Genomic DNA, 13,401 nt, shown 5'->3' with positions numbered 1-13,401 from the left:
AATTTCGGTCGTCAAATATATACCTGTGCGTGGCCATTTGAGAAATTCCTTATACCTGGAAGGAGCCCGAACCGACTTTTTACCTCCAAGTTTTGACCAGCACAGACGGCTTTCGAACGATGTACAATTAATCATCGCTTTCGACATTATGAGTACAAGTTGCAGGATGCTATTTTTCGTTAAAACGTGGGAAAAATAAAGTTAAACTGCACCAGCTGCATCGAATAAATTCTATGTTTACACATACACAAGGTCTTTTGAGGTTTTCTGTGGAGAAAAAAAACCTCGTTACATTTTCAAAAACCTCTCTTTCAGCCAATAATTTGGAAGCAAACCACGCATAACACAGCATTTCCTTAAATATCGGCGCTGATAATAATTGGTCATGCAGTATCGAGTGTATTTTAATAGCATATTTATGAGAAGCAATTTCTCGTTCTCTTTCGATTAAATACAAACAATTGTGAAGATACAGACAAGCATACATTTTCAGTATCACTTTATGTGTTTCGTCGTTTACTAGTTGATAGTTATGAATATTACATTATTTGTGATACTAAAAATTTGTAGACTGCCAAATAACATTGTAAATTTAATAAAAGTTCATCTTACACATATTTTTCCCATTACGAGGTGCATTCAAGTTCTAAGGCCTCCGATTTTTTTTCTCCGGACTGGAAATAGATAGAAACATGCGCATTGTTTTAAAATGAGGCCGTGTTCATTGTCAACACGTCCCAGAGATGGCAGCACCGTACGGCAGATGAAATTTTACCACCAGCGGCGAGAATGAGAACTGTTTGAAATACTTAAAATGGCGACGTTTTCCTTACTTGAACAGCGTGCAATCATTCGTTTTCTGAATTTGCGTGGTGTGAAACCAATTGAAATTCATCGACAGTGATGGAGTTATGGATGTGTCGAAAGTGCGTTCGTGGGTGCGACAGTTTAATGAAGGCAGAACATCGTGTGACAACAAACCGAAACAACCTCGGGTTCGCACAAGCCGGTCTGACGACATGATCGAGAAAGTGGAGAGAATTGTTTTGGGGGATCGCCGAATGACTGTTGAACAGATCGCCTCCAGAGTTGGCATTTCTGTGGGTTCTGTGCACACAATCCTGCATGACGACCTGAAAATGCGAAAAGTGTCATCCAGGTGGGTGCCACAAATGCTGACGGACGACCACATGGCTGCCCGTGTGGCATGTTGCCAAGCAATGTTGACGTGCAACGACAGCATGAATGGGACTTTCTTTTCGTCGGTTGTGACAATGGATGAGACGTGGATGCCATTTTTCAATCCAGGAACAAAGTGCCAGTCGGCTCAATGGAAGCACACAGATTCACCGCCACCAAAAAAATTTCGGGTAACCGCCAGTGCTGAAAAAATGATGGTGTCCATGTTCTGGGACAGTGAGGGCGTAATCCTTACCCATTGCGTTCCAAAGGGCACTACAGTAACAGGTGCATCCTACGAAAATGTTTTGAAGAACAAGTTCCTTCCTGCACTGCAACAAAAACGTCCGGGAAGGGCTGCGCGTGTGCTGTTTCACCAAGACAACGCACCCGCACATCGAGCTAACGTTACACAACAGTTTCTTCGTGATGAGAACTTTGAAGTGATTCCTCATGCTCCCTACTCACCTGACCTGGCTCCTAGTGACTTTTGGCTTTTTTTAACAATGAAAGACACTCTCCTTGGCCGCACAATCACCAGCTGTGCTGCTATTGCCTCAGTGATTTTCCAGTTGCCAAAACAGACTCCTAAAGAAGCCTTCGCCGCTGCCATGGAATCATGGCGTCAGCGTTGTGAAAAATGTGTACGTCTGCAAGGCGATTACGTCGAGAAGTAACGCCAGTTTAATCGATTTCGGGTGAGTAGTTAATTAGAAAAAAAATCGGAGGCCTTAGAACTTGAATGCACCTCGTATATCAATTGTAATATAAATAGTGAAGAAAATGTGTTAGAAATAAAAAAAAAAAACCTGATGAACAGGACTCGATCCCGCGATTACGGGGCTTGAGCACTAACCACTCGGCTGCCATCGCTTCATGGTAGAAATGGCCACGCACAGGTGTATATTTGACAACTGAAATTATCTTGTGATTTTCTCAATAATGCTTGTGAAGTACGTGCTACTGCTTACACATTTTGTTGTCCTCATGGAGTACTACAAGTATACGAAGTTTCCAGTATATACGCATTCCAAATGTCATGGTCTCTCCTTGTTAGTGCAGAAGGAAGTAGTTGAATATGTTAAGGAGTGTCATAGAAATGTGGAGGTCAGAGAATTTGCAGAACATTAAGTAAAAATGTAAATGAACAAATCTTAGATGCATGTACACTTATTGAGATGTTGGAACATCATAGTGAGACCAATTACACTTTTGTGTCAAATGTATCTACAACTAGTTTGGAGGAAAAGATAGAGGCTTTAGTAGACCAGAAGTTTCAAGAAAAGGCCAAAAATTCAAGTAGCATTAACTTGTGTGGGATGATACTACTAGACAAAGGGTGGAATTTAAAAAATTATAGGACAAAATTGCTAAAACTCGACAGGCACTAAAATTGGGAGAATAAGGGAATAGAATCCCAAATCTAAATCTATTAGAAGAGTTGCAGTTAGGAAGTGCCATGAATTTGTCTAAGGTTTACCTGAGTTCAAGCAAGATGGGGATGTGCACCCAACACACTTCCTGAGAGTATTTTCAAGATCTTTGACGCAAAAATGGGAAGACACAAAAACAATAGATTTTGCACTAAGTTATTTGGTAGTTGATGCAACAGAATGGAGTACAATCCATTCTGAGTAGTTTGCATCCTGGGTTGATTTTCAGAAAAGATTTAAGGAAAAAATACTGGCTAAGTTAAGATTAGAACTTTTAGATTCCAAATATTGTATCAGTTCCTGGGGCAGTTAAAAACATTGAATGGCATGTAACATGATCAAAATATGTAGATAATCTGGTAGAGGAGATTCATCACACAAAGGTTTTGTTTGGGAGGTTACCTTATATACGAAAGGAGATTTTGTACAGGGGATAGTCCACATTGGATGATTTGTTGACTTTTTTTTTGGGGGGGGGGGGGGGGGGGTCACAGTTTGGGATCTTCCTATGGAGATAAAGAAGTAGATGACAAGCTAAAACTGAAATGCTAGGGAATCCAGTCACAACAAAAGTGGGGAGACATGAAGGAAATGTGCCTTAGGGAAGTTAAGATGATGATGTGTACCAAAAGAAATGCACAAACAAGGTGTACAGTGAAGCAAACAGGAACTCGAAAAGTCTAATAGGGAGGCTGCAGGAAGTGTGGCAAGAAGGTCAAAGAACAATAAAAGGATTAGGATACTTCAGTACTCATATTGGTAGTTGTGTGATGTGATGCACATTGTGAAGAGAGAAAGAAGGAAGGTTTACAGGGTACGTTACTCCACAGATGGGAACCTACATCAGGTTAGGCTAGACCCAAAGGAGGGATGAACCAACCACATTTTTTAGGATGATGAGAGAAGGTTAGGGTAGACTCCGCATCAAGCTTCTGTACTACGGGGAAAGATTAGCTATACCTGGAAATGCTGTAAAGTAAAGGAAACTTGTTAAAGGGCAAATGTTTTATTTGAAATGAGTTTTCTGCCAAACTGAAGAAAGTTGGGAATTATGAGAGGGAATTATGAGAGTTACCTGTTTCTGTGCTTCACTGTGCTGGCTGTATGTGTTCTGAGGTTTAGTCCTAAAAAGTAAGGATGAAGTGCTGGCACATCTCTGAATCAACCGTATTTGAATTACAGTGCAATGTTTCCCTGAACATGATATTCTTGTATGAGAAGTATAAATATTATTTGGAATCTTAACAGTTTTGGATCCAAGACTTCCCTTTGGCCAACAGATTGTTATTTGCTGAATAATTGTAATTAAAAAGAAAAATGGGTATGATACATTTTCATTTTAAATAATATGAAAATGTTAAGGAGATACTTAAAGGAAACAAATGCAGAGTATTATTAAGAATTAGAGACAATGTTCAGCAGAATTTGAGAAAATGGACTATACTGGCCATGTGTGGATGAGTGGCATGTGTGTGACTTTGTGTGTGTGTTTCTTCATCTGATGAAGGACTTTGATAGCCAACAATCTACTTTTAAATGTGCCTGTCCATCACTCATCACCACCTCTGTGTGGTTGAGGAGCAATCTATTCAAATGTAATTTATCATGCGTTATGCATACCCAGAAGTCCTTTCCATACAGCCTAGCCACTCATGGTCATTGCATCTGCAGTGACAAGCAGTCGCTCTTCAAATATACTAAGGGTCTCACCTATGCCTTCACAGACTGAAATTACCCTGCCAACTTCGTACATATGCAGATCTCCAAACCTTTTCTGTCCAGTCACCTACCATCTCCCACATACCCACCATTCGGCCACAAAGAGCAGTCCCTTGTGACTCGGCATCATCCAGGACTCAAGCAAGTGAATCACATTCTCTGCCAGGTTTTTGACTATCTCTCGTCATACCCTGAAATGAAGAATATCCTACCCGCTATCCTTCCCACCTCTCCTTCAGTGGTATTCTGCCACCCACCAAAACTAGAGGTACACTTGTCCATCCTTATTCCACCTCTGCCACCAGCCCGTTGTTACATGACTCATATCTTTCCAACAAGACCTCTCCCATACATCCACTCCAGACCGATCACAAGCATCACCTATCTCATCAGAGGCAAGGCTACCTGTAAATACAGTCACGTGATATACACACTAGGCTGGAACCACCGTACTGCTTCCTACATAGGCATGACAATCATCAAGCTGGCTGTCTGCATGAATGGCCACCAACGAACTGTGGTAAGAGACAGCTGGACCACCCAGTTGCTGCCCAACACAATGTGCTTCACTTCAATGACTGCTTGACAGCCTGCACCACCTGGATCCTTCTTACCAACATCAGCTTTTCTCAATGGCGCAGGTAGGAACTCTCACTGCAGCACATTGTTTGTTCCTGTAACTTACCGTGGCCTCAACCTTGGATAGTCCCTGTCTTCCACTCCTTCCCTGTTCTCCCACTCCAGCACTATCCGCACCTTCTGTTCCACCAACACACCCACTGGTCCTTTTCTTCTTCTCTATTTCTCTCCCCCCCCCCCCCCCCCTGAAAAAACCTCCAAACTACCCTGCCCCCATCATGTCAATGCACACTCACAAAAGCAGCACAATACACCCCCCCCCCCCCCACCTCTCCACTCCATGCCACCTTCTTACAACCAGCACCGGATTTTTGTTGCCATCAGGCACAGTTATGACTCAGTTTGGCCACAATGACCATAGACAGTGGTTATGTGTGTGTGAGTTGTTCTTGTGTGAATGTGTGTTCTTTACTCCAAAAGAAGGCCTTTCAGCCAAAAACTAAAATGTGTGGCAGTCTTTTTGTTGTGCCTGTCTGCAACTCAACCTCTCCTCTATAAGGTGAGCAGCAATCTATCTTCATATTGTTGAAATATATAGAGACTGTTAAGAGTTTCAAGGGAGCATGAGGCATGAAACAGTGACTGTAACAGAGAAACAACTAAGCAAAAAGAAAAGGCTCATGTAAAAATTCTTGGATAATGCATGATAAATTACATTTGAATAGATTGCTCCTCAACCACACAGAGGTGGTGATGAGTGATGGACAGGCACATTTAAAAGTAGATTGTTGGCTATCAAAGTCTTCATCAGATGAAGAAACACACACACACAAAGTCGCACACATGCCACTCATCCACACATGGCCAGTATAGTCCATTTTCTGAGTATGGAATGATGGGCAGCTGTCAGATTGGAGGTTTTGCTGGTGGCCAGTAGATTTGATGTGGGCAGCGGTACTGATGTAGCCATCCTTGAGATGGAAGTCAACGCCAAGGAAGGTGGCTTGTTGGGTTGAGGAGTACCATGTGAAGCAAATGGGAGAAAAAGTGTTGAGATTCTTGAGAAATGTGGATAGGATGTCCTCACCCTCACCCTCAGTCCAGATCATGAAGGTGTCTTCAGTGAATTTGAACCAGTTGAGGGGTATCGGATTATGGGTGGTTAGGAAGAATGCCTCTAGATAGCCTGTGAATAAGTTGCATAGGATTGTGCCATGCAAGTGCCCATTGCTGTACCATGGATTTGTTTGTAGGTGATAACTTCAAGGAGAAGTAATTGTGGGTGAGGATATAATTGATCATGGTGACCAGGAGGTTAGGAATCAGTTGGGCATTGGGCATTGGAAAGGTAGAGTTCAGTAATGGCAAGACTGTGGGCATTTGGAATGTTAATGTAGAGAAAGATGGCATCAGCAGTAGTTAGCAGGTCACCATGCAGTTAAGGAACAGGAACAGTGGAGAGTGGGTTAGGAAAATGGTTGGTGTCTTTTATTTAGGAGGGTAGATTACAGGTCATAGGCTGAAGACTTTGGCCCACAAGAGCAGAGATTCTCTTTGTGAGGTCACAGTAATCAGCCACAATGGGGCATCCTTATCGAAGACCCATCTCCCTTTCTTCAATTTGTTGAGTTGTAAAGGTAAAAACTCCATGAATAGTGAAAACACTAACTCATCAATAGTTGCATGAATAAAACTGAGAACTTCGCTAGTATTCTTATGAATCCTTCTTGAGAGCTCTTAGGTCCACACACATGCCAGCACTGGCTGGCACTGCAGCTTGACTGCAGTTATGTGTTCTATTGAGAGGAGTGGTTGAGGGGAGAAGGGAGAAATGAGGTGGGAATAGGAGTTTGGGTTGAAAAGGGTGACAGGTGGCTGGGGGAGAGAGACAGCAGATGCATAGGACAGGAATGTGGTACAGGCAAGCTTATTTCAGCTGTAGGCAATGGGAGTTATGTGTAGCACACAATAATGTCAAGGAGTGACTGGGCTTCAGATTCTTATCACCTTGCCTGGAAATGAGGAGCATCCTACCTGCAACTTCCAAAATGGTATTCCATCACCCACCTTTTATGTGCAGTACCCTGTTCTATTTTTATGTCACACCAACTCCAACCACTTGCCATATGAATCATACCCCTGTAGAAGACCCAGATGAATTACCTGTCCAATACATCCACCTTGCACATCCTACTCCAGTCCTGCCACAGGTGTATTCTAAACTATTAGAGGCAGAGCCACCTGTGAAAAGGCATGCCTGGTAGCAGCTCTGCTGTAATTTCAACAACACGTGTTACATGGGCATGGCGATCAACCAGCTAAATGCACACTGCCATCACCAAACTGTGGGTGAGAATGGAGTTGAAAACCCACTAGCAGATAATGCTGTTTACCACATCTTGCTCAACCTAAATTGCTCCTTCACAACCCTTGCCATCTGGGTCCTCCATACATTTTCTCCTCCCCCGCCAACACCAGATTCTCTGAATAATGTACATGGAGTTGTCCTTGCAACACATTCTTCGACCTTGTAATACTTCTGGCCTCTATCACTGGTCGACCCTGCCCCATCTCTGGTAGACCCTGCCCCATCTCTGATAGACCCTGTCTCATCTCTGGTAGACCTCGCCCCATCTCTGGTAGACCCTGCCCCATCTCTGGTAGACCCTGCCCCCATCTCTGGTAGATCCTGCCCCATCTCTGGTAGACCCTGCCCCATGACCCTTCATTCATCCTGCAGTCACATCATTTTCTCTATAGTCTCCCTCTTTGTCTTCCTCTTTGTCTTCCTCTTGTTCTACTTCTCCCTTCTAATGCACTCCACTGCATCATCATATGCTATACACAACTCCCTCTGCCTGCAACCAAAATGAGCATACTGGTTCCATATTTCTATCCTTGGCACCTGGTGCCCATTCTTCCCAGCTGTCAGCCACCCTTCCCAAACACTTCCTCCTGCCTCCTTTTTCACCTCACCCACTCCTCCTGACACAACACCAGTCAAGTTGGAGTGCTGGCAGAATGTAGTCAGCTTGGACAAGACAATATACTCTACAAGTATGTGTGTGTGTATTGTGTAGGAATGGGGGGGGGGGGGGGGAGGTGATTGCACCTGCACATGCACATGTGTGTTGTGTGTGTGCTCTATAGCTCTGAAGAAGGATTCCTCCGAATGCTAGCAAAGTGTTCAGACTTGTTTATCTGCCTATTAACAACTCAGTGCGTCCACTATTCAGTGAGTTGTTACCTTCCCGCCTTAAAGTATTTACCATTATATAATCTATGTGAAATCTTCCATTATCTATTCCACAAGTACAGCTTTCTTTTATTATTCTTGGTTAAATAGTGGTCTATTCAAAATTCTACCAAGTAGCTGCCTGTTTAATCTCCCGCCCCCTGTCCCAACCCTTTGTCTGTCCATGTTTTTCTACCATTCTTTTGACTTAAATTTTCATGAATGAACTGAATAATTTATTTTGCCATATGTATCAGTCTCTCCTTCCCTTTATATTGAACTTTAACCTATCCATTTCTCTTTTCCACTTCTCTAACATAACCAACACAATTAAGGGCTCTAACATTCCATACCCTGCCCTATAAAATGGCAGATTTGTTTTTCCTTCTAATTTGTACACCTGGCTAGTCCCTGTCTGGAGATCAAAATAAAGCTATGAAAAAGTCCTGTGCTCTTGAGCAAGCAAATGTTAGTTTGGCTGTTCCAGAGATATCCTTCCAACATTGTTGCACCTATGCTTATGCTAATGAGGAACATAAACATCTCCAATGTGGCAAGATCCAAGGACCATGAAAGGGTGGTATGGGGAGCTGATAGTGATGTATTGCACCTGGAAATTTAAATTCATTTCAAGATACATCATATTGTCTCCAACCATTTACTTATTTAATTATAACTTTTAGTTAACTGAAAGTGAGAAATGATCAGCTCCCTGGAGAGATCACAGAATAACACTTCCCGTAAAGGAAAGCTTTGCTGCCATTGTTGTGATGCAAAACTTGGTTGTACGTGCACACACACACACACACACACACACACACACAAACTAGAGCCCTTTTTTATTCAGATCATATTTCCACTTTACCCCCCCCCCCCCCAATTCCCACCATAATCAACAGCTCATTCGACTAAGTTCTGCCTCCATGCAACACTTTTCTTTAAGAGTATTAAAGCTATTTAGAAACCTCTCTGGAGATCTGATCATCTCTCAGTTACAGTCAACATTTTTTCCCCTACAATATTGTACAATACAAGTAGTGAATGGTACTTGATCACACGATATTATTATTTCACACGTGGGTCTAGTGACTGTCTGTGTCATATAAATAGCCAGCTTCATATAAACAATGAAAAATATCAGCAAAGTAAGTCTTCCATAAAAATATTTGTAAGATCTGTGAACAGTGGAAACTACATAAATAATGCTGAGTAACTTTTTACCAAATTTCTGATAGAAAATAATCTACCACTAGCATGTTCTGATCATGCAGGCCCTCTCTTTTGTAAAATGTGTTCATGTTCAGCAGTATCAAAGAAATAATGCTCCAGAATGAAAATTGATGCAATACTGCGATGCTTAGCTGCATCAGTACAAAGTGACAACATTGCAGGTGTTGTCAAAAATATCCCACTTGCTTTGAACGCTGATAGTACCAGTATGAATGAAACAAAACTCTATCCAGTTGTGTCTTATTTCACTGTGGAAATTAGCAAAATAAGCTTAGTGATACTATCTGTAAAAGAGTCTACAGTGAACACAGGTGAAGGTATTTTTAATTTTTTAAATACAGAATTAAGAGAAAAGGACATTCCTTGGAAGAACTGCAGTGCCGTCTCATAAGACTGTCTTTTTTGTTAAAACACCGACAGAAAAAAAAAAATCGCAGCACCAAGGTGTTAAGGAGTTATGCAACATAAACGAAATGTGGTAGGTGTGTTTCTATGTCTGAAACATGATGACTATTAAAATTTCGTGGCAGTTGCATAAGAATGGTGCTAGTAACTCCACTGTGAGGATCCGAAATCAGGTTTTTCTTTAAATACACACTGTAATGGTCATGAGTGTCAGTTACCTTTGAAGTTGGACATGGTGAGTTGATGTTGGTCAAGAATACCATTAAGAACCAAGACGCCATTGTCAGCACCTCACTGAGTTTCAGTGACGTCATGTAATAGGGCTACAAGAAGCTGGATGTTCCTTCTGTGATATTGCAGAAAGACTTGGCAGCAGTGGTCACGAGAATTTACAGTCACAAGAAGGCTGGACTCTGGATGGCCAGGTGGCATTGCCGAGAGAGAAGGCCATTGTGTTTGGTGTATGGCACTGGCACATCATACTGCATGTGCAGCAGCAATTTGAGCAGCACTAGGCACCACAGTGACACAGCAAACTGTTAAAAATTAGATAATTCAAGGACACTCAGAGCCAGATGCCCTGTAGTGTGCATTCCTCTAACCCCCAAACCAATGCCGTTTGTGACTTCAGTGGTGTCAAGCTAGAGCTCATTGGAGGGGAGGATGGAGGTTTGTTGTGTTTTATGATGAAATTTAGTTCTGGTTATGTGCCAATGATGGGCGTGTGTTGACTAGGAGGAGATCAGTTGAAGGCCTACAACCAGCCTGTCTGCATGCTAGACGCACTGGACCTATGCCTGGAGTTGTGGTCTGGGGTGCAATTTCATATAACAGCAGGAGCTCTTTCGTGCTTATCCCATGCACCCTGACTGCAAAATTGTATCCAGTCTGATGGTTGAACCTGTTGTGCTGGTATTCATGAACAGCAATCTAGGGCGTGTTGTCCAATAGGGTAGCGCTCCCCCACATACCACTATTGTAATGCAACATGCTCTACAGCGTGTTGACATGTTGCCTTGCCCTGCTGGATCACCAGATCTGTCTCCAATTGAGTACAAATTGGACATCATCGGACTACTACTCCAGCGTCAACTGCAAACAGCCTTAACCATCCCTGTACTGAGTGACCAAGTGCAACAGGCTAAGCAACTCCATCCCACAAACTGATGTCTGGCACATGCACAACACTATGCCTGGACATTTGCATGCTTGCAATTCAACACTCTGGTGGTTAATCTGGTTATTAATGTACCAGCGTTTCATATTTGCAATGGCTTGTCTCACACTTACATTGACATGCGATCTTGCAATGTTAACCACTTAAATATGTTACCTAGACAAATGTATTCCTGAGATTTCGTTACTCTACATTAATTATTCTTTGTGTTGCAATTTTTTTCCCTGCCAGTGTGTGATTGTGTTTGAAGTGTCACTGTATATTTTTGTTTGTTTTGCCTGTTACACTTTTTTTTAAAACATGGCTTAGAAATTCTTTGTGTAATTAACAGTTCTGAAGGTATGTTTGATTAATGCAAGAGTTGTGATTTCAGTTCTGTTTTTACTTCTTCGAAAACTTCTTTCACTGTGCTTACCATTTATTCATTGTTTTTAACTGTTTTGTCCTTTGAAAATTGGTCTTACTTCACACTCGACTAACATTTTACTTTAAAATAACATTTGTGTTTTATATTTTGGAAAACCTAACTTTCAGATCTTATTTTTAAATTTCTTACTAGGGGTTAAAGGCATAAGGTTTTACTTGTCAAGCGTTACAACAAGGCTTCAACTCGAGACTTTTACTGTCAATTTCTAAAAATAACTATGGGGAAGGGCCCCCAGACCCTACTCCCCAGTTCTCTTGTCCCATTATTGATAGCTGCTTTCAAAACTTGGCATCCCTGCCAGTGTAGGAAGGCCTTGTTGGATAATATTACATGGCCAAGTCAGTGAATCGTCCAGACTCTTTCACTTCTGCACCTACTGAAAAGACTGATACTCCTCTTCAAGGATCATTGTTAGTTTGGCCACTTCAGATACCCTTTCTGTGTTGTCTCAAAATCTAAAATATTGTATCACTGAGGCATGCAAGCCACCCTACTATGGGAAGAACCAAGGTTTTTGAGGAAACATGTGGTATAAATTGATTGATGACATAATGCCTTTAGAGTGAAAAGATTGTATAAACACTCCACAAGGAAAAATATCTTTTGTTGCCAAATATGCCACCACACAGACAAATCCAATTAATAATGAATTCTAGACAGGGTATTAAGGAGACTTGGTTGTTGTAATTCTTGTAACAGCATTATGAGAGTAAGCTTATTTCATATAAAATTTGATAACCTGGAAGAAATGTGAAAGCAAATAGAATTAATAGAAGTGTGGGTCTTGTTGTTGTGTTGTGATAATCACGTGGTGTAGTGATAGTGTCTGAATAAATCAGTCAAATCTGCATTGATATTCACAGCTGCAGTGAGAGGTAGGTGATAAATGTTGGAGGCTGCAAGTACCATATAGATGTTTGCACCATTTATAGGCACAAACATGATGTTTGGAAATGTGAACTGCCAGTTAAGAATCAAGATGGCTTCTTACTTTATAATGAGATTAGTAAATTCCATGTTTGAATATCACTTAAAAAGCCTTTAGAAGTGATTAAAGAATAAATTAGCATGTAGACTAAAATATAATGCTTGTGAAATTGCTTCAAACTGTAGGTCATAACTACCAAGGTCTTGTCATCACAATTACATGAAAAATTGTGCACTAAAGAACCTGTATTTATTGCTACCTCAGCATCTTAGTTTATTTGGAATATTACAAAGATATCAGAGGAGCATTCTGGAAGGAAATTGAGGTAGATGACAAAATGCGGCTACTCATATTGGGGAATTAGACTGTGGATGTACATCTTTTCAGTGGTGTAGAGTAGCATATGTCACTGTTATGAGGTAGTAAGTAACTGCATCTTGTTTCATGTAAAATATTGTTAGACTTGTTTCTTGAGCTCTATGCACATTTGAAAACAATTTTTTTCCCTTCAGATTGCAGCAGTTGTGTCGTGCAATGGGAGCAGTGCCAAGTGTGTCAAATAAAAATATTGTAGTTTTGAAGGCACCATTACCTCCATTAACATCTGTTGGTGGTGGTGGTGGTGCTGGCAGAAATCGTCGCACGGGAAGAGGAGGACGTCAGCAGTAGTAAGCCAATTGCAAATGTTTATTTTGTGCTGCAAGAAAAGTAAAATGTCATCTCTGTTGTTATATTCTCTCTGAATATTTTTCATATTGTACTGAAAAATTTCTTGAATGAATATATTGTAAATTAATATCTGATTAAAGTTCAGATAATTATCTTTGGTTGATGATTTCAACATTGTATTTATCCTTTATTTGATGTCCAAAAAAAAATTGTTTTACTTCTCAATATATTTTTAAATATAATACAACTCCTCCTGCCCCCAAATTCATTTTGTATATGAGGGGCATTCAATAAGTAATGCAATACATTTTTTTTCTCAGCCATATTTGGTTGAAAAAGTGCAAAATTTGTTCTGGGATATAATTAACTATTCCCATTTCAGCCCTTGTAGTTTCATGAAAACCAGGTGCATTCCAAGCA

General features: G+C 41.1%; 1 protein-coding gene across 1 annotated transcript in view; it reads left to right on the top strand.

Annotated features, from left to right (window-relative positions):
• LOC126183888 (uncharacterized) overlaps nt 1–13,135 on the top strand; it is an 86,230-nt gene extending 73,095 nt beyond the window's left edge. Inside the window, exon 7 of the mRNA XM_049926206.1 lies at nt 12,825–13,135. Within this exon, the coding sequence (XP_049782163.1) occupies nt 12,825–12,981 (157 nt within the window). The 3' untranslated portion in view covers nt 12,982–13,135. The remainder of the gene's footprint in view (nt 1–12,824) is intronic.
• Nucleotides 13,136–13,401: the final 266 nt, after the last annotated feature.

The sequence above is a fragment of the Schistocerca cancellata genome, chromosome 1 (assembly GCF_023864275.1).
Source record: "Schistocerca cancellata isolate TAMUIC-IGC-003103 chromosome 1, iqSchCanc2.1, whole genome shotgun sequence".
Lineage (NCBI taxonomy): Eukaryota > Metazoa > Arthropoda > Insecta > Orthoptera > Acrididae > Schistocerca > Schistocerca cancellata.
The sequence above is the reverse complement of the archived record's forward strand: the minus strand, read 5'-3'. Positions and strand labels throughout refer to the sequence as shown.